The 27,297-nt window shown below is 44.9% G+C and overlaps 1 protein-coding gene across 1 annotated transcript in view; it reads right to left on the bottom strand.

Annotated features, from left to right (window-relative positions):
* The window catches only part of kremen1 (kringle containing transmembrane protein 1), a 47,224-nt gene that overhangs the window by 12,998 nt on the left and 6,929 nt on the right, over nt 1–27,297 (bottom strand). The window contains exons 4-5 of the mRNA XM_063018281.1: nt 6,604–6,766; nt 1–80 (exon numbers count right to left, since the gene is read on the bottom strand). The exon at nt 1–80 is cut by the window's left edge and continues 12 nt beyond it. Of these exons, the coding sequence (XP_062874351.1) occupies nt 1–80; nt 6,604–6,766 (243 nt within the window). The remainder of the gene's footprint in view (nt 81–6,603; nt 6,767–27,297) is intronic.

The following is a 27,297-nucleotide window of genomic DNA, read 5'->3' as shown; positions in this document are numbered from 1 at the left end:
GAATCTCGCAGAACTTCCAGTACGTCCCGTCCTCCTGATCGGCGATGTAGCACCAGGGCCGAACGTCCCCGTCCGGATTCCTACAAACCAGAAAGAACAAGATCGTCCACTTCACCCGTCACAGAGACACACCAAAACACAACGAACCCACGGTACGAGCCGTCAATCAGACCCGAAAGCCCTGCGGATAAAAGCCGACGCTCCGGCTCTGAGCGACTTTGTTCCAAACCAGCCACCGTGCGCTCCCTTTATCACCCCAAATCCCTCCCTCACCCCTTCACCCAGAATGTGCTCCATCAGCCAGGACGTTCTGCCCCCCGGAGCTCACCAAGATCCATTCCAAAAAAACGTTGGGAATGAACGTGAAATGCTAATGAAAACACTAAGCAGTCATTTAAACTGAACATGTCACTTACATTTGACTTTTTAAGGGAACAACACGTACCAAAAATTTTGGGACACGAGTGTGAGCCACCGATTTACGACCTTCCTCCAAAGCCTCGTCGTCACCATTTGAGCTTCATAGTGCGTCGTGGTTTCAAAGCCGAATCGACCTGAGACAGTTCTGGACTACAGGCAGGTCGGTCTAGCACCAGCACTCTGTGACCGGCGTCCAAAAACTTTTCTCTGGGTGTGTGTTTATCTTGTGTGTGTGTTTATCTTGTGTGTGTGTGTTTATCTTGTGTGTGTGTGTGTGTTTATCTTGTGTGTGTTTTTATCTTGTGTGTGTGTGTTTATCATGTGTGTGTTTTTATCTTGTGTGTGTTTTTATCTTGTGTGTGTGTGTGTTTATCATGTGTGTGTGTTTATCATGTGTGTGTTTTTATCTTGTGTGTGTGTGTGTTTATCTTGTCTGTGTGTGTTTATCATGTGTGTGTTTTTATCTTGTGTGTGTGTGTGTTTATCATGTGTGTGTTTTTATCTTGTGTGTGTGTGTGTTTATCTTGTGTGTGTTTATCATGTGTGTGTTTTTATCTTGTGTGTGTGTGTTTATCTTGTCTGTGTGTGTGTGTTTATCTTGTCTGTGTGTGTTTATCTTGTGTGTGTGTGTGTGTTTATCTTGTGTGTGTTTATCATGTGTGTGTGTTTATCTTGTGTGTGTGTTTATCATGTGTGTGTTTTTATCTTGTGTGTGTTTTTATCATGTGTGTGTGTGATTATCTTGTGTGTGTTTATCATGTGTGTGTTTTTATCTTGTGTGTGTGTGTTTATCTTGTGTGTGTTTATCATGTGTGTGTTTTTATCTTGTGTGTGTGTGTTTATCTTGTGTGTGTTTATCATGTGTGTGTTTTTATCTTGTGTGTGTGTGTTTATCTTGTCTGTGTGTGTGTGTTTATCTTGTGTGTGTGTGTTTACCTCTCTGTGTGTGTGTGTTTATCTTGTGTGTGTGTGTGTGTGTGTTAGCCCGAAGCTAAAGGTGTGTCCTGTAAATCGCCTCGGCTCGGTGAATCGGCGAGTGTTTATTAGCTGAATGGAGGATTATTATGAGCGGGTTATTACGCCGGAGCGTCTTTCACGTGAACAACAGGCGGTTCAGGAGCCCGGGGCCCCGGCGATCCGGTTTCAGGTATTGTGAGGGGGATCCTGAGGGACGCCTGCGCCTCTTTTCTTCCCCTGACAGGATGAATAAAGCTTTCGGCTCCTCGCGGTTCGCGGTTGTTTTGTTCAGGTGGAACTGGAACCTGCGCCGGGAGCCGGATACACCTCCTCGCTCCTCCTGCGGCGCTTTACTTTAATCCTTTGGGTGTGTGGGGGGTGTTTTTGGGTTTCCGTGGGAACGCGGCTGTAAGGTTTGTGATTTATTTAGATTTTGGGCCGGGAGGCTGATTTGACTCCAGGCTTAGCGGAGCTGCTTTACATGCTGGTTTGAATGAAGCGCCCCGCCACGTGCGCACCTGCTCAGGTGAATCCAACCCGAGAGCGGGCGCGGTTCTCTCGCCAGGTTTAGGAAAACATGCAAAACCGTACCAACCCGGGGACGCTAACTACAAACGTGACCAGAAGTATGTGGACATCTGAGTAAAGTGTAGTGTGCGTGTGGGAATTTGTGCACGTCTGTGCACACTGACGTTAAACAAAACCGGACGTTCCGATTCATCCCTAAGCTCTTCGCATGTCTCCAATGACGACGGTTCAACAGCCAACAGAAACAGCTGACAGGAAGAGTCCAGGAACAGTCATCAGGAACAGTCAGCAAAAACAGACGACGAACAGTTGGCAGGAACAGTCAGAAGTAAGAGTCAGCAGGAAGAGTCAGTAAGAACAGTCAGCAGGAACAGTCAACAGAAACAGTCAGCAAAAAGAGTTGACAAGAACAGTAAGTAGGAACAATCAACAGGTACAGTCAGTAGGAACAGTCAGCAAAAACAGCAGGAACAGTTGACAAAAACAGTCGACAAAGACAAAAACATTCAACAGAAACAGTCGACAGAAACAATCAGCAGGAACAGTCAGTAAGAACAGTCAGCAGGAACAGTCAGTAAGAACAGTCAGCAGGAACAGTCAGCAGGAACAATCAGCAGGAACAGTCAGTAAAAACAGTCAGCAGGAACAGTCAACAGAAACATTGGCAAAAACAGTATACAAGAACAGTCAGCAGGAACAGTCAAAAAGAACAGTCAGCAGGAACAGTCAGAAAGAACAGCCAGCAGGAACAGTCAGTAAGAACAGTCAGCAGGAACAGTCAGAAAGAACAGTCAGCAGGAACAGTCAGTAAGAACAGTCAGCAGGAACAGTCAACAGAAACATTGGCAAAAACAGTTTACAAGAACAGTCAGCAGGAACAGTCAGAAAGAACAGTCAGCAGGAACAGTCAGAAAGAACAGTCAGCAGGAACAGTCAGCAGGAACAGTCAGCAGGAACAGTCAACAGAAACATTGGCAAAAACAGTTTACAAGAACAGTCAGCAGGAACAGTCAGAAAGAACAGTCAGCAGGAACAATCAGCAGGAACAGTCAGAAAGAACAGTCAGCAGGAACAGCAGGAACAGTCAGAAAGAACAGTCAGCAGGAACAGTCAGAAAGAACAGTCAGCAGGAACAGTCAGCAGGAACATTGGCAAAAACAGTTTACCAGAACAGTCAGCAGGAACAGTCAGTAAGAACAGTCAGCAGGAACAGTCAGCAGGAACAGTCAACAGAAACATTGGCAAAAACAGTTTACAAGAACAGTCAACAAAAACAGTTAGCAGGAACAGTCGGTAGGAACAGTCGGCAAAAGTAAGAACACAATTGTTCCTCATGACTGTTCCTCACAATTGTTCCTGTCGACTGTGATTACGTCCAGGCTCATCTTGGTTTTGGACACTTTAGGAAACAAATGGTGTAAAACTATCTTTTAAAAAATGTGGGTGTGGACACGCCCTCGGTCTCCTCTGATGGTCTCCTGATTTTTGGAGAACGTTACTCTGTCCTGTCCTGAGGCCGGCGCCCACCTTTAAAGCGCTCTCTCCTCATACGGCTTTGAAGTGGAGGGTAATTTCATCGTCCCCTTTAACCCCGCCAGCATTTATTCTGCTCTTACGGTCAAACATGAAAGCTCTCTGCCTCGGACTACACACACACACACACACACACACACATACACACACTGTTGATCAAAGGTGTGCAGGGTCTAGTTTGGGACGAGGCCTCTGTGTGTGTGTGTGTGTGTGTGTGTGTGTGTGCCCCTCAGGCCGGTGATTACAGGGTAAGAGCAGGAAGATGATCACCACCTGACCTTTACTGCACTTAAACACACTCAGGAAGAGACCTGCTCCAACATGTGTGTGTGTGTGTGTGTGTGTGTGTGTTGTGGGAGAATAACTGCATTGGGGTCAGTCGACAGAAACAATCATGAGGAACAGTCAGCAGAAACTGTCGGCAAAAACAGTTGACAGGAAAGTCAGCAAGAACAGTCGACAGCAACAGTCGGCAGGAACAGTCGACAGGAACAATCGTGAGGAACAGTCGTGAGAAACAGTCATGAGGAACAGTAGACAGGAACAGTCATCAGAAACCGTCGACAGGAAAAGTCGGCAGGAAGAGTCAGCGGGAACAGTCGACAGGAACAGTCAACAGGAACAGTCGACAAGAAGTCAGCAAGAACAGTTGACAGGAACAGTCGGCAGGAACAGTCGACAGGAACAATCGTGAGGAACAGTCATGAGAAACAGTCATGAGGAACAGTCAGCAGAAACAGCAGAAACAGTCAACAAGAAGTCAGCAAGAACAGTAATCAAGAACAGTCGACAGGAACAGTCGTGAGGAACAGTCATGGGGAACAGTCAACAGGAACGTGTTCATGCCATTAAAAGAGCATTTATGAGTTCAGGCACTGACGCTGGATGAGAAGCCTCGGCTCACAGTCTGTGCTCCAATTCATCCCAAAGACGTTGAGTGAAGCTGAGGTCAGGAGCTGAGGAGTTTACGATCCTGTCTGTGTGCACAGTTATGCTAGAACAGGAAAGGACCTTCCCCAAACTGCTGCTACACAGTCGGAAGCATCTGTCTTCTGTAACTGATATTATAAATCTGTTAGCAATGAGTGTTTACATGACGCCTGAGCATCTTTGCAGCCCTAACAGCCTCAATCTACGGCTCTGGTAAAGCGTTCTATAAGATTTCAGACTGTGCCTGTGGGAATCTGTGCCCATGTAGTTAAAAGACGGTTTGTGACGTCAGGTACTAAGGTCCTGATTTCTCTTTGTGTGAAAGCACGTTGAGGAGTTCTCCGGTTCTAAACGTTCCCCCACGCCCAGCATACAGAGCTGAGAATCCCTGCAGTTACAGTACGGTTTCCTCTCGTGTTCCGCTGATTTGTTTACGTGTGATGATGCGTGACGACTCCGGCTGCCGGATTTTCCTCATTAGAGGCGCTTTGCGTGCAGGATTCGGGTTTCACCCGCCGTGTGTGAATCCACCCTCCGACACGACGCCCGTCCGACCGACCGACCGACCGACCGACCGACCGGGCAAGACCGGAACGTCCCCGGGGCCGAGAGGGAGCGAGAGAAACGAGAGAAACGAGAGAAACGTGATCCTCCTCCTCCTCCTCCTCCGTACGCGAGGTTTAAATGTGAAATGAGGAGCTTTACATAGGAGAACAACATGGACGTCACGCTGGAGGAGAAAAACACCAGCATGTAAAGAGTGAAGCCTCGACGCTCCCGTTCGCCTGATTTGGTTTTTTATTTTTAGCTTTTACTCTTCGTTCCACCTCGTTAAGTCCTGCTCATCCGTACTGAACTATACGGACACAGTACGAGTGATTGAATTGTTTAATGATATTATGCACCGTAGAGGGAGAAATACGCACATTTTACTTCTGATCTTTCTTTGAGGAAAATTTTTGTACTGAATCATGATCACAATCACCTGTTGACATCACATCATTATTTAGTTTTCTTTATACCTCATTACTCGCCCTACATTTCCCCCGTCCCAACTTATTTTAGAATGTGCTGCAGGCCTGAAACGCAGGACAGGATGTGTATTAACAAATAAATGAAGCTGACCGGACAGAACATGAAATATCTCGGGTTCATCCCGAGTTTTTATATTTATAGAACATAGTTCTGGGAACTATAGAACAATCTGACGTGCATCGTACAGACACCACGGGACTTGATGAGACCTTTCGTGGGTCGGGACGGTTATGACAGTAGGTTAGATGTTGGTCCTGATGTTTTGGGAGCATCTGGTTTGTATCCAGGGTTCCACATTAACTCTGTTCCTCTATATTAACTACAATTACATATCTGTTATATTCCCAGAGTTCCACGTGTTCCCAAACGTCCTTGTGGTTTTGAGACCAGATCTGTCTGTCTATCTTTCTATTAATCTGTCTATCTATATCTTTATCCATCTGCCTGTCTGCCTATTTATTTGTCTGTCTATCAATCCGTCTATCTGTTTCTTTATCTAACTGTGTCTGTCTGTCTATCAATCTGCATCAGTCTGTTTATCCGTCCATCCATCCGTCTGTCTGTCTATCTATCTGCCTCTCTATTTATGTCTGTCTATCTATCTGTCTGTCTGTCTGTCTGTCTGTCTGTCTGTCTATTTCTGTCTGTCTGTCTGTCTATTTATGTCTGTCTGTCTTTTTATCTATCTGTCTGTCTATCAATCTATCTATCCATTTAACTCTGTCTGTCTGTCTATTTATGTCTGTCTTTCTGTCTGTCTATCTATCTGTCTGTCTGTTCATCCATCCATCCATTTGTCTGTCTGTCTGTGTATGTCTGTCCATCTATTTACAAATCAATATCTATTCATCCATCTCTCCATTTGTCTACCTGTCTCTCTACCTATCTGTCTATCTATCTGTCTGTCTGTCTGTCTGTCTGTCTGTCTGTCTATCTATCTCCTACATATTGCCACCATAATGTAATTCAGATTATATAAGACAGTACAGATTATTATTATATTATATTACAGATTATATTATAACCATTATTAAAGTTATAACCATTATTAAACCATTATTAAAGTTTATACACATATTTCGGGCCCCTCTGTATTTCCTCTCACTCTGCCCTGTTGTGAACGGGGACTAAACCTCATAAACACGGGGAGATTTAACCGAACGCCTGAGCTGTAACGCTGGTGTAATAAACGATTCTGACCTGCAGAAGTTGTGCGAGCCCAGTCCTCCCTCTCCGCTGGGATATTTGATGGTGTTGTAGGGATGCTGGAAGGTCTCATTCCAGAACAGGCAGGGTTTCCCTCCGTACGGACTTGTCACGTTCTGACGCCCCCTGTAGTCCTCGCCGTTCACCGTGTAGCATTCTGAGACCAAGGGAAACGGAGACGTTCAGATATCACACACAAATGTTCAGATTTCATAATAAAAACTTATTTATTTTAGTCAAACAACAACATTTTATGTATAGGTTATGTATAGATGTGTATTTTTACACTATTAGATTTAATCATGACAGAATAAAGCATTAGTTAGCGAGATGCTTTTGCTAAATACGCTAACGTTTGGCTGTTTGTCGTTCATCTGAACAGCGGCGGTTGTACGAATGAGATTTAATTACAAGCTAAGCTTCGCTGAGGGTAATCATTTCGTCCGCGTAACTGGATTTCAACTTCTCGTAGCTCTGTTAGCGCGCTAGTCGAGGCAGGGTCGTGTGTCGCGGCAGTACGCATCACATCACAGCGGTGGGGGGTGTGTGTGCAGTAATTACAGAGGAGGAATAAATCTGCTAAAAATAAGATCGAGACGAATGAGGATCACGACTGTGACCCCGGGCTCAGTGCGGAAACTAAACTAGGAGGTTGATGTGAGCGTGCTGCCTCCGTCTGCATGACCACCCTGTGAGCTCCACCGAAATCCTGACAGAGAAATGAGAGACCTCATCCACCGTCCAAACAAACATCAAGTGTTTCATCTGTACATAATATATATACACACCGATCAGTCATAACATTAAAACCACCTTCTTGTTCATTTTATCAGCTCCACTTACCATATAGAAGCACTTTGTAGTTCTACAATTACTGACTGTAGTCCATCTGTTTCTCTGCATGCTTTGTTACCCCCTTTCACGCTGTTCTTCAATGGTCAGGACCCCCACAGGACCACCACAGAGCAGGTATTATTTAGGTGGTGGATGATTCTCAGCACTGCAGTGACACTGACATGGTGCTGGTGTGTTAGTGTGTGTTGTGTTGTGAGTGGATCAGACACAGCAGCGCTGCTGGAGTTTTTAAACACCGTGTCCACTCACTGTCCACTCTATTAGACACTCCTACCTAGTCGGTCCACCTTGTAGATGTAAAGTCAGAGACGATCGCTCATCTATTGCTGCTGTTTGAGTCGCTCATCTTCTAGACCTTCATCAGTGGTCACAGGACGCTGCCCCCAGTAGGCTGGGTGTTTTTGGTTGGTGGACTATTCTCAGTCCAGCCGTGACAGTGAGATGTTTAAAAACTCCAGCAGCGCTGCTGTGCCTGATCCACTCATACCAGCACAACACACACTAACACACCACCACCATGTCAGTGTCACTGAAGTGCTGAGAATCATCCACCACCTAAATAATACCTGCTCTGTGGTGGTCCTGTGGGGGTCCTGACCATTGAAGAACAGGGTGAAAGGGGGTAACAAAGCATGTAGAGAAACAGATGGACTACAGTCAGTAATTGTAGAACTACAAAGTGCTTCTATATGGTAAGTGGAGCTGATAAAATGAACAAGGAGGTGGTTTTATTGTTATGACTGATCGGTGTACTCTATAGTATTATATACGCTTTAACTTCTTCAGTCTCTCTGACATTTATATCAGTATTTAAATAATCGTTTATTTCACGCCCGGTTATCAGACGTTATTTGAAGCGCAGGATTAAACCTGACGTGCTTTTATTATCAGATTCTCGTTATACCGCCGACACGTCGAGCGTTTTATTGCTGAACGCTTTAACAGAGACGTTAATAATGGTGTAGGGTTACGCTCCACCCCGCCTGAGCCCAAAATATAAAAGGTCAGATGAGGGAGTTTCATCCTCTCGTTACACCGAGCTGTGATTACAGTCGTCAGTCCGTCACACTGCATCACCTCCTCCTATTGAGCTGCCAGTCACACCTGACAACCGCCGACACCGCAGGCATGTAAAACAGTCGAGGTGAAGCTTCCAACCGTCTACAAATCTCATACAGGGGCCGATTTCTACTAAATGTGAACTTGTAGCATTTACATAGTCGTACGATTCCCAGATTATATTTCACCTCTACTCCTGCAGACCTCCCTCTGAACGAGGAGTGTCGTGAATAACACACACCCCTTCCGACACATGTGCGGCACCGACCACTTCTCTTCACCTGCACCAGACGGGTTCATACGGAGATCTGTATAGAGCATGGAGAGTCACACACGGATCTCCATTATCCCCCGTCTGTGTGCAGTACCTTCCATCAGCCAGCAGAGGTCATAATTGCAGCAGTTATGAGGAATCCCTTCGACCCTCCCACCCTCGGACACAGGCGATGCCTGTGTAGACGCCCGACAGGCCGATAGCGGAGCTCGAGATGTTAACAGAAGTCATCGTTTTTTCTTTCAACGTAGCTAAAAATAACTTCACACACTTAATTCCAACAATCAATTTCTGCTCTCTAACCAGCCTTCTTACTGAGCGAGGGGACCAATTAAACATTAAGATTGACACCACATCATTCACGAAGCAAAGACACATGAGAAAGTCAAAAATGTCATTAAAATCACATAATTTATTTGCCATTAATGGATCAGATTCGCTGACCAATAAAGAATCACAAATATTTTCTGAAAAAAACAATTTCACGTAATGTGACCCTAAGCATGCATACCTCAACTTATTTGAACAGCCAGTGATCTAGCTGAAAGCGCTAACCTCCGTGGGCGCGCAGTCGCCAACCGCTTCTTTTTACCTGTTAGTGACTGAGTCTGACAGAGAGCCGTAACGCATACGGATCACGCACTAGCATCATAAATCAAACGTCTCTTGTGCGGACACGCCAAACAGCCGGCAGAGGCCGCATTTGAGCAATTTCATCAGCAGCAAGGAACCCGTTCGACCACCCCACCCTCAGACCAAGCCGGTGACGGGCTAGCGTGTTGGACCACTGTGCCAGCCAAGCGGCTACAAAAATATGGACATCTTTATGTGAAGCACTCTGAACTGACCTGTATGAGAAGTTCCGCTACATAAATAAACGTTATATGGGAACCACTCGAGGCCCGGGAAAGTCCAGCAGCGGTTCCAGGGTTCGACCGCACGTCCTCCGCTGTAATCATCTGTTTCTCGGCCCAAACCTCAATCTGAACGTTTAGGACACCCTGCACCACCCGAGAGGAAGCCAGAGGAACACGAGGAGGAACACGAGGAGGAAGAGGAACCGTGAGGGTTCTGCGCTCTCCATGTTGCCTCTGTGGCTAACCTCTCTGACGGAAAAGCTCACGAGCCGGGCCGGACCGAAATAAGCCCAGCGGAGGGAAGGCTAGTAATTAGTAGCGGCGTAGCTTGATGTGGTCGGGAGGCACCGTTACTCAGGGGAAGCAGGAACACGAGGAGCGAGATAAGAAGCTCTGGAGATGATGAGTAGGGAGTTAAAAACCAAACGGGGGCCACCAGGGTTCAAAGTGCTGCTGGTTTAGGACCAGAGGAGTTCTTTCATAAACACGTCGTTTTAAAACGTTCAGAATAACGTTTACAGATGAATAAAGCTTTTATTTACGGGTTTAAAGGGTTCAGAAACGCTTTAACACCGTGAAGCTGCGGATAGAGGAGCTTTAGGTCCGAGAAATCCACCAGAATAAACACTACAGTATTAAAGCACCAGTACGGTGTTTAATGGTGTCACCAAACGTATCAAAACTACGTCTTTATGGACCTCACAGCCACGCTGAAACCGGAAAAAGCCTTCCCCAAACTGTTACCACATATAGCATATAGTCGATATATTATAACAGATTATATACAATATATATATATTATATACAGATTATATATATATTATATACAGATTATATATATATTATATACAGATTATATATATATTATATACAGATTATCCGCATACTTTTGGCCATGCAGTGTTAACGTAAATTTAGACAGAAGTGTCAGGGACAGGGCAGCACGGTGGCTCGGTGGGTAGCACTGTCGCCTCATAGAAAGAAGGTCCTGGGTTCGATCTGTGCTGAGTTTGCATGTTCTCCCCGTGTCTGTGTGGGTTTCCTCCCACAGTCCAAAGACGTGCAGTCAGGTTAATTGGAGACACTGAATTGCCCTACAGGTGAATGGGTGTGTGTGTGTGTGTCTGCCCTGGCGCCCCGTCCATGGTGTGCCTTGTGCCCATTGAAGAGCTGATATAGGCTCCAGCATTCCCCCCGCGGCCCTAATTGGATAAGCAGTTAAGAAAGTGAGTGAGTTTGTGTCGTGAACCTCTTCTTTTCACCTGCCAGAGACGGAGTCATGAATCGAACGCCTCTCGTGCAGCCAGTAGAAGCTGAATTAAGCAGTTTTAGCTCTAATGAGGAGCTCGTTCGACCGCCCCACCCTTAGACGCAGCCGGTGACGCAGCCGGTGACGAGCATGTTAGACCACGGTGCCACCCAAGCTTGTTGATTGACTCTGCATCCATAAAAATAAGGACATCGTTGAATAAAGCGCTCTGAACTGACCGGAGAAGTTCCGCTACATAAATAAATGTTATACAAACGTTTTGCTAGTTTAAATCAACGTTCTGGGGCACTTTAAACGTCGCTAATCTATAAAAGATGCATCAAATGCATAAAAAGAATTTCTGTGTTTGTAAAACAGTCGTCACGTTAAATCTCGCAGTCGCGGCGGGTCTGTTAGGATCCTCGTCATCCTCTAATAATCAGAACGTCCGGCGCGACTGTCCGAACGTTACGAAGCATAAACAGTGACAGAGCGGTTCAGCCTGACGTGAAGCTCTCAGCTCTCTCTGTTCTCTCTCAGCTCTCTCTCTGTTCTCTCTCAGCTCTCTCTCTGTTCTCCCTCAGCTCTCTCTCTGTTCTCTCTCTCTCGGTCTTAAATGAGAAAAATGTGACAACGCTAACAAACGTGACCCAAATACCACGATTGTAATGAAAGTCAGCCGTCCGCGAGGAGTTTCTGCACGTCCAGTCCCATCCAGCTGTGGAACCAGAACGCTCCTCGCCCGCTCCCCTCGGCGGCACCACGTGACGTCTTTGTTGTGGTCGCGTTACAGACTCTGATGGGAACCAGAGCTTCCAGTGCATTACAGACCGGTGGGGGGAAGAAAACGCAAATAAAATGCAGCGGGCACGCTGGCAGCCACCGAACCCTGACAGGAAAGGGACCCAACCCAAAAATAAGGAGGATCCCAACCACAAACGGGGGGAAAAAAGAGAGAGGGACGGTCTCAACACTCGAAATAACTCAACCCAGAAATAAAACAAGAAGCCAGATCTGAAAAGAGACTCAGAAACACCAGGAACTCGCAAAGATAAAAATACTCAACCCAGACACAAGAGGAACTCGGCCCAGAAACATAAAAACTCAACCCAGTAATGAGAGAAACCAACAAGTTAAACAACCCAACTCAGAAATAAAAATAACTTGAACACAAAAGAAAAAGTACTCAACCCAGAAAGAAAAAGAAGCAAGATCTTAAAAGAGAGGGTCTCAATCCAAAAGGAAGACTGATCACACCAGAAAGTGAGTGATCCAACTCGGAAAGATAAAAACTCAACCCAGTAAGGAGAGAAAAGCAAACCAAAATGTTAAAAAACTCAACTTTCAAGAAGGAAAACAAACTTGAACACGAAACAAAAAGTACTCAACCCAGACACGAGAGGAACTCAACTCAGAAATAAAAAGAAGCCAGCTCTGAAAAGAGAGGGACTCTGTCCAAAAGGACTGGATAAAAATACTCAACCCAAATACGAGAGAAACTCAACCCAGAAAGAAAACTAACTAAGCCAAGAAAGGAGAAAAAATGCAAGTATTAAAAGTATTCAAACGTAAAAACAAATTATACTCAACCCAGAAAGTAAAGAAACTAAAACCAGAAAGCAAAAAAAAATAACCAACCAAGAGAGGAACCCGGCCCAAAAAAAAATTTTACTCAACCCAGTAAAAGAGAAAGGCAACCCAAAAAAGGTAAAGAACTCAACCTACCAAGAAAAGTAACTTGAACATAAAAGAAAAAGTACTTAACCCAACGACGCAAGGAACTCAACCTAGAATAGAACTGAGCTCGAACCAGAAAGAAAAAAATACTCAACCCAAACAAAAGGAACTTAACCCAGTACTGAATATAACCCAGAAAAGAGAGGGAAACCAAACACAGATATTTGTTTATTTATTATTTTAATGTCAGGTTAAACTCAACCCAGAAACGGAACCTGAACCAGAAAAAAAAAAAGTACTCACCCCAGAAACGAGAGGAACTCGATCCAGAAAAAAACAAAAACAAAATGAAAATATACTCAACCCAGAATAAAAAATAACTCAACCTAGAAAGCAAATAAACCACCCAAAAAGGTAAGAGATGCTATTCTGCTCTCTGTCAGAGGCAGGTGAAAAGAAGTGGTCAGCAACTGCAACACATCAAACCAAAAAGAAAAAGTACTTAACCCAAGAATGAAAGGAACTCAACCCAGTAAGAGAAAAATGCAACCTACAAAAAACTTAAAAAGAAAAATAATAAACCCAGAAAGGAGAGGAACTCGACCCAGTAAGGGAAAGAAGTCAATTCAGGTAATGAACACAGGACCTAACCCAGATCTAACCCATAGAGAAAAACCACTCACCCCAGAAAAGAAATGAACCCAGTCCAGATTAAACCCCCAACACAACAAAGCAGCGACCCACATGCTCTGTACATGGAGACTTAATCACCCCCTTATTATGTTAGCAAAGATTCCAGCTAATTGCTTCCACATTGAGCGTCCAGATGCTTCCACACCGCACCGCCAAACCAGGCCGGAAAAAAGCACCGGCGGGTTCACGGTCACGTGACCGAATATCAAAACAAACACGCCGGGAACAAAAGAGATCAGATAGAGTTACAGACGTTACACACGCCGCGGTGGACCAGCGCTGAAGATCTGAGCTCAGATCATCAGGACCAACACACCTGCTGCACTTCGAACAAAGCCACAATCTAATCTAGGATCCATCAGTCCAGTCTATTTTCTGAGAATAAAATTAAAACTCAAACTAATTATTTGGTGGTTCTCCACATGTACTCATCACCTCAAGGCTTCTTTCTTGGACAGTGTCACCCATGTTCCAGGATCCAACCACCCGAACCAATTTCTCTCTCAGCACGAGGAGCCAGTCTGGGATTTTAGCACCACTGTTCCACGTACTGTAATTGTACAGGTTCTTCCTCATAATCAGTAACGAGGAATTAAGAGGCCGAACCAGAATCACATAAAACCAGCAGAGTCAATCAAACCCGCCAAACCATCTAAACCCTCAAACCCTTCAATCAATCAAACCCTCAAACCTTCTAAACCCTTAAGCCCTCAAACCATCTGAACAATTAAAACCATCAAACCATTCAAAATATACAAACCCTCAAACCGACCTAACTAAACCCTCTAAACACTCCAAACCCTACAGACTCTCCAAAACCATCCAAACCCTCAAACCCTATAAATGATCCAAACCCATGAAACCCTCCAACCTTCCAAACTCTCCAAACAATACAACACCTGAAACCATCTAAACTTGCCAAACCATGAAACGATCCAAACCCTCCAAACATTACAACAGCCTTGAAATGATCCAAACCCCTCAAACCCCTCAAAACCATCCAAACTCCCCAAACCCTTCAAACTATCAAACCATCCAAACCCTATAAAGCCTCTAAACCCTAAAACCCTCCAAAACCTCCAAACCATACAAACCCTCCAAAGGGTTCTAAACTTGCACAAACCTTAAACCCTCCAAACTTCCAAAAATGATCCAAACCCTGAAACCCTCCAAACCCTAAAACCATACAAATCCTTCAAACTCTCCAAACCCTTAAGGTATACACATCTTCAAACTACTCAAACCCTCAAACCTCTCCAAAACCCTAAACCATCTAAACTTGCCAAACCCTCAAACCATGAAAATATCCAAACCCTCCAAACATTACAACGCTCCAAAACCTTGAAATGATCCAAACCTCTCAAAAGCCTTCAAATCCATCCAAACTCCCCAAACCCCTCAAATCATCCAAACCCCTCAGAAACACCCCATAAATCCCCCAACCATCCAAACCCCTTAAACCCTCCAGACCTGAGAGAGCACAGAGGACGACACACTGATGCTCCTGAACACAGACGTACCACGATCAGTGATCACATGAACAATACCGCGGTGTTTACAGTGAAACCACAAGGTCACGTCATCATCGCGGTCCTTCTGAGGTCAGTCTGATCTCTGTTCTGAATCTTCATTACTCCACCAGCCACATCACGGGTCCAGCTCCAGAGTTAAAGCTAATAATTAGCCCCGTTCCGTCTCATATTTGGAGCTCTGCCCCGCTCTGTCTGGCGCATCACGTTTACCTCGAGCTAATACCCACTTACCCCAGTCTAAGAATAGCGGCACTGCTAACCACGCCAGCCACAAGCCTGGGTTTCCCGAAGGAGGCGTCACTCGGGGTTTATCCAAAACACACCCTCTACAACCATCAGAAAGGAAACCAGAGCATGATCTCACCTCCATCGCAGAGCCCCGATTTCCCCCGGAACACTTTCTCATGGCCAAAAGTATGTGGACACCTGAACACGAGCTTGCTGGACATCACGTTCCAAAACCAAGGGCATTAAAACTAGAACCCCTGACCAATTTGGCTGTTTCACAAGATTTTTGAGCATGTCTGTGGGAATTTCAGGCACGTTTTATGTTCCTCCACATCTAACCACGTCTTATGGACCTGGCTTAGTGCACAGGGCTGTATTTGAAGTGTACACCTGGGCACAAATCCCCACAGTAATGGTGGAACGGAAGCAGTTATAAGCCACACCCACGTAGTGTATTTAAGGTGTACACCTGGGCACAAATCCCCACAGTAATGGTGTTACAGAGGCAAAACAGCACAGCATAAACAGGAACCTTTTGAGGAACCCTGTGAAACGAGGCCTAAAGGGTTCCAGTGAACTTCAGCTGAACTGGAACTGGAACTGGAACTCAAACTGGAACTGCCCCCCCACGTTCCCAAAAAACACACACACACACACACACACACACACACACACACACACACCCGCCAAGACAAACAATCCTCCACCGAACCGAACACAGATCACATGCTCTACATGTTTGGGATTGTTCTGAGTAACAACGCGCTACCCATCCCTGCGCCCTCTTTTCGCACAGGCGTGCCAGTTCCTCTTTCCTGCCAACGTCAGATTGTTTTTGTCTGTCAGACAGTTTCGCGGCGCGTCTGCCAAGTTCTGTCGACTCCTGTACAGGCAGCTCCCGTCCGCTCCGAACCCCCCGGACGTCGGCGCTACACGCGGTGTAACGGTTGGCGAAGGAGCCGGGCATTTTATTTTTACATTAAATTAATTAAGTTCAGGTGTTGGGGCCACGCCCATTTCTAACGTGTACTAAATTAATTATACAAAATTAATCCTTTAATCCACTGAATTCATGCAAGCCAGACTTTCCTGTCTGTCAGAGCCGAACCTTACAAATGTTCCTCTGACTGAACGGGTACAAATTCCTACAGAGGCACTCCCGAATCCTCACAGACGAGCGGTCAGCAACTTCATCTGGATGCCCAGGGTTTCGAAAAGGGTGTCTAACGACATCATAGTCTGGTGTCCAGATACTTTTGGTCATACAGTGCACACTGTTTCCTGGTCCGGCAGGCAGGCTCCTTTCTGTGTGGAGTTTGCATGTTCTCCTCCCACAGTCCAAAGACATAAAGGCAGAACAAGCAGAGTTACTAGGAATTGACCTAAGAGAGAGTGTGTGTGTGTGTGTGTGTGTGTGTGTGTGTGAAAACATTTGTGTACTGATGACGTCTCGCCAAATGAGTCCGTAATCGATCCGGGTATTCAAACCAAGTGTAAAAACACACACACACACACCAACAATGAACAGCAAACACACACACACACACACACACACGTGTTTGGCATGGCTGGGTATGGTGCAGGTTTATAGCAATGGCAGGAATGTTAATTATATGTGGTTTGGTTCTAACAAACTGGTGCTTGTGTGTGTGTGTGTGTGTGTGTGTGTGTGGTGTTTGCCTTGCTTTAGATCTGAAACACCATGATTACAGGACACACCACAGCAGGAGGTGTGTGTGTGTGTGTGTGTGTGTGTGTGTGTGTGTGTATTGTCGAACGGTCCACAGTCACGATTCAGTCGCTTTAGACTCTCATTCTGGGTCACTGAGGGCCGCTGAGCTTCTCATCACCCCGAATACACACATCAGAACTTTATTTGTATGTTTGTAAGAATTTCACACTCAAATAATAACCAGAATTTATTTGGTGGTGGTTGGAGGTGCGGGGCGGATCGACTGCTTGATCCAGTAATCAGGCTGAACTGTGAGGGCTGCCGGTTATGTACAGAACTGAATCGGTCAAATTAGGAATCGAATTACATTTATAGTACTGAATCAGGTCATATTCTGTACCAAATAAAGATTATACAACTGAATCGAGTGAAATTCTGAACTGAATCAGGTTTCAAAAACTGAGTTAAGAGTCAAATTAGGACCTGAATCAAGTTTATAAAACTGAATCGAGTCAAATTAGGAACCGAATTACATTTATAGAACTAAATCAAGCCAAATTCTGAACTGAATCAAGTCAACTAGGAATTGAATAAAGTTTAAAGAATTGAATCAAGTCAATCTCTGAACCAAAACAAGTTTATAAAACTACACTGAATCAACTTAGGAACCAAATAAAGCTTGCCCCTGAATCAGGTTAACAGAACTGAATCGAGTTGAACCTTGAACCTAAACAACTTTACAGAACTACATCAAGTCAATTAGGAACCAAGTCAAGTTTATAGAACTGAATTGATTTAAATCTGGAACTGAATCAAGTATATAAACAGAATTAAGTCAAATTAGGAGCCGAATGACATTTATAGAACTAAATCAAGCCAAATTCTGAACTGAATCAAGTCAATCTCTGAACCAAAACAAGTTTACAAAACTACATTGAGTCCAATTTGGAACCAAATCAACATAATAAAACTTAATCAAGTCAAATTAAAAACTGAATCAAGTTTATACAACTGAATTGAGTCAAATTAGGAACCAAGTCAAGGCTGTAGAACTGAATCGGGTCAAATTCTGAACTGAATCAAGTTTACAGAAATACGTCAAGTCAAATTAAGACACAGATCAAGTTTATAGAATTGAATTGAGTAAATCCTTTTTTCGATGCAGCACTTTGTTCCTACGTTCTGTCCTTCCGCGCCGCTCTCAGTGTTTGTTTTAATCTAGCGTTTTTACGGGCAGAGAGAAGCCCGTGCACGCCGCACCTCGTCCTCATCCTGTCTTTTCTTCTCCCTGTCTGTTTCCATCCCTCGTCCTTTGTACCAGAACTCCTCGGGGCTGAAGCTCGGATCACTTTTACTGTAGTAAAACAAAGAGAGAGAGGATACGCGGTGCGTGCTGGGCGCCGCACGCCTGAAAGGAAACGCAGACGTACCAAAACAAAACAGGAACAAAGGCTAACAAAAGCAGCAGCGGGACGCGGCACGATCCGGGGACCACTTTCTTTATTCAGGTTTATTCTCCTAAATACACCCCCCACACACACACACACACCAACCCCCCTCGCCCACCGCAGGCCTGATCAGGTGCAGGTCAGAGGCACAAACAGACCGCGCTCACTCAGCATGAGAATAAAGGAAGAGAAAAGGAAATCCCGGTGTCTCGGGGTGCAGGATCAGATTCAGGGATTCATTCATCTGCTGAAGATTCGGTTTCACACCGCCGCCGCCGGCGCCGCTAACCTCCGAGCATCAGAACTGACGCTGAATTCATTCAGCACACACACGGTGAGAGAGGAACAGGGCTCAAATCGAATTAGATTACATCCTGTTTTTAAACCGCTGATTCAACACACACACACACACACACTCACACACACACTCACACTCACACACACTCACACACACACTCACACACACACACTCACACACACACACACACACACTCACTCACACACACACACTCACACACACACACACACACTCACACACACACACAATGGTGAGGAAGGACGCAGCAACACTTAACTCCCCGACAGACGTCTGTAATAAAGGTGACGAGTCGCGACACTGAATCACGCCGGAGCTGAAACGCTATAAATAAAGACGATCACATGAACCATAATAATCACCAGCGTACACGAACACCCCCGAAAGTATGTGGACACCCTCCTGTTCACTGAGCTCAGGTGTTTCAGACACTCACACTCACACCAGCAGCTGCGCAAAATCGATCAGCTACGTCTCAGTCTGGAGGAACTTCAGCGTGTGTATGGAGTTTGTTATGTTCTCTACAGTCTAGTTCATGAAATTGTTATTAAACTGATTCAACTCAAATTTAGAACCGAATTAAGTTCCAAAACCAAATCCAGTCAAATTCTGAACCAAATCAAGTTTACAGAACAGAATCGAGTTGAATTCTAAACTGAATCAGGTTTATAGAACTGAATCGAGTCAAATTAGGAACCAAACCAAGTTTATAGAACTGAATCGAGTCAAATAAGAAACCAAACCAAGTTTATGGAACTGAATCGAGTCAAATTAGGAACCAAACCAAGTTTATAGAACTGAATCGAGTCAAATTAGGAACCAAACCAAGTTTATAGAACTGAATCGAGTCAAATAAGAAACCAAACCAAGTTTATAGAACTGAATCGAGTCAAATTAGGAACCAAACCAAGTTTATAGAACTGAATCGAGTCAAATTAGGAACCAAACCAAGTTTATAGAACTGAATCGAGTCAAATTAGGAACCAAACCAAGTTTATAGAACTGAATCGAGTCAAATTAGGAACCAAACCAAGTTTATAGAACTGAATCGAGTCAAATAAGAAACCAAACCAAGTTTATGGAACTGAATCGAGTCAAATTAGGAACCAAACCAAGTTTATAGAACTGAATCGAGTCAATTTAGGGACCATATTAAATGTATAAAACTAAATTGAATCAAATCATGAACTGGATCAAGTTTATAAAACTGAGTTGAGTCAAATTGGGAAACAAATTAAATACATAGAACTGAATCAAGTACAATTCTAAACCGAAATAAGTTTATAAAGACTGAACTGAGTCAAATTCTGAACTGAATCAGGTTTACAGAACTGAATCAAGTCAAATTATGAGCCAAATAAAGTTTACAGAACTGAATTGAGTCAATTAGGAATCGAATCAACTTTATAGAACTAAATTGAGTCAAATCTGAAACTGAATCAAGTTTATAAAACTGAACTGAGTCAAATAAGGAACCAATCGAGTTAAACTTGGAATTGAATCAAGTTTATGCAACTGAATTGAGTCAAATTCTGAACTGAATCAAGTTTAAGGAATTAAATCGAGTGAAACTTTAAACACTGTGCCCTGCGCCCATCCTCCACCCATCCTGCGCTTGCCCTGTGCCCGTCCTGCGTTCGCCCTGGACCCGCCCTGTGCTTGTCCTGCGCGTGCCCTGTGCCCGTCCTGTGTTCGCCCTGGACCCGCCCTGTGCTTCTCCTGCGCTTGCCCTGTGCCCGTCCTGCGTTCGCCCTGGACCCGCCCTGTGCTTCTCCTGCGCTTGCCCTGTGCCCGTCCTGCGTTCGCCCTGGACCCGCCATGTGCTTGTCCTGCGTGTGCCCTGGACCCGTCCTGCGACAGTTTGCTCCTTCACCCACTGGCCGGTCCTGAGCTGCCGGGACAGGGAGGGATGCTCTGGTGTTTTTGTATTTTCGGCTCCGGTCCTTTTTCTGTCCTCCCCACTTCCCTGGCGCAGTGCCGAGCGTTCGTGCCAGCGGCCGAGAACCAAAGTCAACGCTGGTGTGATGGTACAGAAGTTCAGCGAGCGGCTCGACTTCCTGAAGTGGCACCGAATTCTTCACGAGTTCAGAAACCGGAGCTTCACGCCGACCACATAAGTGCTGGTTTCATTTTAAATAAGCGCCCGTGTGGCCGCGGCGTGGACGCAGGAACGCCAGCGATGCTTCGTTTTCTGCAGGACGCACCATCTGAGCTTGGTGAACCAAAACCTGCAGGGCATGAGGTCAAAGGTCAGCGAGGGTGGAGGGCGGGGGGTAATGAGGCTGCGCGGGTACGATCAGGACGAGAGGATCGAATAACGTTTTATTAGATAACATGATGCACATGCTGACGGCCTGGATTTATCCTGGTCAGAGCCGCAGTGGGTCCAGCGCCACCCTTCTGCAGGGATACTCAGGCTGACAAATGGAGAACATACCAAACCCCTCACAGACAGAGACTACAAGCAATGCCACAGTATCAGTGATGCTTTCTGAACCGAATCAAGTTTATAGAACTGAATCGAGTCAAATTACAAACCGAATCAAGTTTTATAGAACTGAATCGAGTCAAATTACAAACAGAATCAAGTGTATAGAACTGAATCGAGTCAAATTACAAACCGAATCAAGTTTATAGAACCGAATCGAGTCAAATTACAAACCGAATCAACTTTATAGAACTGAATCGAGTCAAATTACAAACCGAATCAAGTTTATAGAACTGAATCGAGTCAAATTACAAACAGAATCAAGTTTATAGAACTGAATCGAGTCAAATTACAAACCGAATCAAGTTTATAGAACTGAATCGAGTCAAATTACAAACCGAATCAACTTTATAGAACTGAATCGAGTCAAATTACAAACCGAATCAACTTTATAGAACTGAATCGAGTCAAATTACAAACCGAATCAAGTTTATAGAACTGAATCGAGTCAAATTACAAACCGAATCAACTTTATAGAACTGAATCGAGTCAAATTCTGAAATACTACACACACACATTTCTTCTACACACACACATTTCTACACATCCTACATCTCTACACACATTTGTACACACACATTTCGACACACTTATTTCTACTACACACACGCACACACAGATCTATACACAGGCACACACACACACACCTATACACACACATCTTCACACACACACACACACACACACACACACACATCTGTCATGTTCAGTCATGGTGAAGCTACAATTTGCATTGACAATAAAAAGCAGAAGATGCTGAATGTGTGTGTGTGTGTGTGTGTGTGTGTGTGTGTGTGTGCCCATATTTACACAGCTGTGTGTGTGTGTGTGTGTGTGTGTGTGTGTTTGGACAGTTGATGGAAACTCACTGACGAGTGGCATCACTGTTCCAAAACAACATCTAGTTTGTGCTAAACACACGCTGCTTGGTCGGGTCTGGATTTAAACCCTGAACCTTCTGACTGATACCGCGGAGCTTTAACCGCTGCCCACTACACGGCCAAAAGTATTTGGACACCTGATTAAAAACAAGCTGTATTAAAATAGAGCGACCCTCTGTGTGATCTGTTCAGCTGCACCTCTAAGAAGCCTCTCACAGGACTCTGAAGTGTGTCTGTGTGTGGGAATTTGTGCCCGCTCGTATGGCCGAGCGCTGATGTTGATACTGCGGCCTGAACTTCACTTGACTTCTGTTCTGAAGGGCTTCGTTCACAGCGCTAATTTAGCAGAACCCACATCAGAGTGTGAGGAGAATTTAGAGACGGTTAGCCATAAGCTCCTACATTTCCCAGAAGTCTTTGCGCCCACTTCCCGCCAGCGAATCCACACACCGCAGGGATGTAATTACAGGGGCTGGATGACCCGGAGTCGACCCGACAACCTCCCGAGCAGCGCAAAACACAAATAAATGATTTGTTGATTCATCGATTCACTGAATCAGTGGTTCGTTGATTCATTAATTCAGTTGTATCACTGTTTTATCCTGGTCAGGGTCGCAGTGGGTCTGATTCATTGGGAATAGGTAGGGGATCACCCTGGACAGGTCACAAGTTCATCACAGGGTGCGCACACACACAGACATATATACAGTACATACACACACACAGACATATATACAGTACATACACACACACAAACACATATATACATACACACACACAAACACATATACATACACACACATATAAACTTATATAGACACACATATTCACATACGTACACACACACTTATATAGACACACACATTCACACACACACACTGTATACACACATATACATACACACACATACATATACACCATACACACACATAGACACACACACAGACATATATACAGTACATACACACACACAAACACATATATACATACACACACACAAACACATATATACAGTACATACACACACACATATACATACACACACACATATAAACTTATATAGACACACATATTCACATACGTACACACACACTTATATAGACACACACATACACACACTTATATAGACACACACATTCACACACACACACTGTATACACACATATACATACACACACATACATATACACCATACACACACATAGACACACACACACAGACACACACATACACACACACAGACACACACACATATAAACTTATATAGACACACACATTCACATACGTACACACACACTTATATAGACACACACATTCACACACACACACACTGTATACACACATATACATACACACAAATACATATACACCATACACACACACATAGACACACACACACAGACACACACATACACACATTCACACACATACACACACACATATAAACTTATATAAACACACATTCACATACGTACACACACTTATATAGACACACACATTCACACACACACACACTGTATACACACATATACATACACACAAATACATATACACCATACACACACATACATATAAACCACACACACATAGACACACACACAGACACACACAGACACACATACACACACATACAGTGTATCACAAAAGTGAGTACACCCCTCACATTTCTGCAGATATTTAAGTATATCTTTTCATGGGACAACACTGACAAAATGACACTTTGACACAATGAAAAGTAGTCTGTGTGCAGCTTATATAACAGTGTAAATTTATTCTTCCCTCAAAATAACTCAATATACAGCCATTAATGTCTAAACCACCGGCAACAAAAGTGAGTACACCCCTAAGAGACTACACCCCTAAATGTCCAAATTGAGCACTGCTTGTCATTTTCCCTCCAAAATGTCATGTGATTTGTTAGTGTTACTAGGTCTCAGGTGTGCATAGGGAGCAGGTGTGTTCAATTTAGTAGTACAGCTCTCACACTCTCTCATACTGGTCATGAAAGTTCCAACATGGCACCTCATGGCAAAGAACTCTCTGAGGATCCTAAAAGACGAATTGTTGCGCTACATGAAGATGGCCAAGGCTACAAGAAGATTGCCAACACCCTGAAACTGGGCTGCAGCACAGTGGCCAAGATTATCCAGCGTTTTAAAAGAGCAGGGTCCACTCAGAACAGACCTCGAGTTGGTCGTCCAAAGAAGCTGAGTGCACGTGCTCAGCGTCACATCCAACTGCTGTCTTTGAAAGATAGGCGCAGGAGTGCTGTCAGCATTGCTGCAGAGATTGAAAAGGTGGGGGGTCAGCCTGTCAGTGCTCAGACCATACGCCGCACACTACATCAAATTGGTCTGCATGGCTGTCACCCCAGAAGGAAGCCTCTTCTGAAGTCTCTACACAAGAAAGCCCGCAAACAGTTTGCTGAAGACATGTCAACAAAGGACATGGATTACTGGAACCATGTCCTATGGTCTGATGAGACCAAGATTAATTTGTTTGGTTCAGATGGTCTCAAGCATGTGTGGCGGCAATCAGGTGAGGAGTACAAAGATAAGTGTGTCATGCCTACAGTCAAGCATGGTGGTGGGAATGCCATGGTCTGGGGCTGCATGAGTGCAGCAGGTGTTGGGGAGTTACATTTCATTGAAAGACACATGAACTCCAATATGTACTGTGAAATACTGAAGCAGAGCATGATCCCCTCCCTCCGGAAACTGGGTCGCAGGGCAGTGTTCCAGCATGATAATGACCCCAAACACACCTCTAAGACGACCACTGCTTTATTGAAGAGGCTGAGGGTAAAGGTGATGGACTGGCCAAGCATGTCTCCAGACCTAAACCCAATAGAACATCTTTGGGGCATCCTCAAGCGGAAGGTGGAGGAGCGCAAAGTCTCGAATATCCGCCAGCTCCGTGATGTCGTCATGGAGGAGTGGAAAAGCATTCCAGTGGCAACCTGTGAAGCTCTGGTAAACTCCATGCCCAGGAGAGTTAAGGCAGTTCTGGGAAATAATGGTGGCCACACAAAATATTGACACTTCAGGAACTTTCACTAAGGGGTGTACTCACTTTTGTTGCCGGTGGTTTAGACATTAATGGCTGTGTATTGAGTTATTTTGAGGGAAGAATAAATTTACACTGTTATATAAGCTGCACACAGACTACTTTTCATTGTGTCAAAGTGTCATTTTGTCAGTGTTGTCCCATGAAAAGATATACTTAAATATCTGCAGAAATGTGAGGGGTGTACTCACTTTTGTGATACACTGTACATACACACACACATATATAAACTTATATAGACACACACATACACATATGTACACAAACATACACACACACACACTGTATACACACATATACATACACACACATACATATACACCATACACACACATAGACACACACACAGACACACACACACACACAGACACACATACACACACATACATACACACACACATGTATAAACTTATATAGACACACACATACACATATGTACACAAACATACACACACACACACACTGTACATACACACACATACATATACACCATACACACACATAGACACACACACACAGACACACACATACACACACATACATACATATACACAATTATATACACACACAAATACACTTGTATAGACACACACACTCACATATACACACAAATACACATACATACACACACACATTCACACACATTCACACACACACATTCACACACACACACACATATATACACTTACACTCAAACATACATACACACACATACACTTGTATAGACACACACACTCACATATACACACAAATACACATACTCATACACACACACACACACATATATACACTTACACTCACACATACATACATACATACACACATACACATACACACACATACTAACACACTTACACTCACACATACACACACACATACTAACACACACTCAGGACAGTTTCTAGTGTCTCCAATTGTCCTGACTGCACGTCTTTGGACTTGTGGGAGGAAACCGGAGCACCCGAAGGAAACCCGGAAAACACAGAACCGGAGAAAACGGAGAGCATATAAAATTTGTATATTTCCCCCACCGACACCTACATGACCCGAACCCCGAGCTCCTCGTTTCAACGCGGCGTTAATCCGTAGGTACACATGGCAGCGTTTACGTCCTGCCCAGATGGCGTAACCTCTAATTTGAAGCCAAGTCTATAATTAAGTGAGCGAAGAAATGAAAGAGGAAGCTCGGGGATTTATTCGGGACGGGGCTTCGGTTACGCCAGCGAGACGTCTGACTGATGTGGTCTGGAAATGAGCATCCAGTCCGGCTCGGGACCCGGAAACATTCGTGGTGCGCTTTTCCGACTCGCGTCTCGCGATCATTTCCGGGTCCCCAGAGGAGCCGGGGCTGGAGAAGCGTGCTGATCCCCGGTGCTGCCAACCCTGGTCCACACGCCGTGCTTCCAAGAGCAGCTTGTTTGTTTAGGGAAGCTTTACTGTGCGTGGAAAGTTCGGATCCGTCCGTCCTGTTACATACACACACACACATACACACACACACACAAACACACACACGTACACATACACATACACACACTTATATTGACACACACATACATAGGGAAGCTTTACTGCGCGTGGAAAGTTCGGATCCATCCGTCCTGTCGTCGCGTTCGGACGATGAAGCTGAACGGATGAATCAGTGGGAATCAATCAGACCGCGACTGGATCCGACGTCTGTTATTAGCGCGGCCTGACCTACAGCCGGCTTCTGCTCGGAATAATGAATCGGAACACGGACCGTCATCCAAGAACAACCCTGACGGATCATAAATAATCACACAGCGGGTTATTAGCTTGCTTGACTGTGCGCAGGGTCACGTGTTCCAGCAGATCATGACTTTGTGATTCCCGCGTGGAGACTGCTGTTCCATGTGCAGCCACATAATCTACATTTATATGGGCACAGAGACGTCGCCAGCTGTGCTCGGTCGTCATCCGCATCACTGAGACGAATTAGGAAACCACGGCACAAAGTTACGACGTTAAAGGACTCTCAAGACCGCCACATTCACCGTCTGCTGTACGTTTGGTGTTCACGTTCACCACGATCACCACGATCACCACGATCGACCCCCCCCAGGTGACCGAGGAGGGTCTCGAAATAGCACCCGCACCCTCCAATAGTGCAAATCCACATGAGTCCAACAAGCTTAAGGTCAGGTGTCCAAATACAGCCCTCCTCGTCTCTTCTGCCAATCAGGGTCCTTATGAAGACCCACCAACACATAGTCCGGTCTGCGCCCTGCAGATACGGTGGCCAATTAGTATCTGCTGCAGGCACTGCCAATTATGCCCACTAGATGACGCCCAGCCGACCGGTGGCAATGCCGAGTTTCCAACCGAGGAGTTCAGAATCTCGGCTCTGGTGTGCTAGCGGGATATTCTGCTGC

This window comes from Trichomycterus rosablanca, chromosome 21 (genome assembly GCF_030014385.1).
Source record: "Trichomycterus rosablanca isolate fTriRos1 chromosome 21, fTriRos1.hap1, whole genome shotgun sequence".
Taxonomy (NCBI): Eukaryota; Metazoa; Chordata; class Actinopteri; order Siluriformes; family Trichomycteridae; genus Trichomycterus; species Trichomycterus rosablanca.
This window is presented reverse-complemented; position numbering and strand designations above follow the sequence as displayed.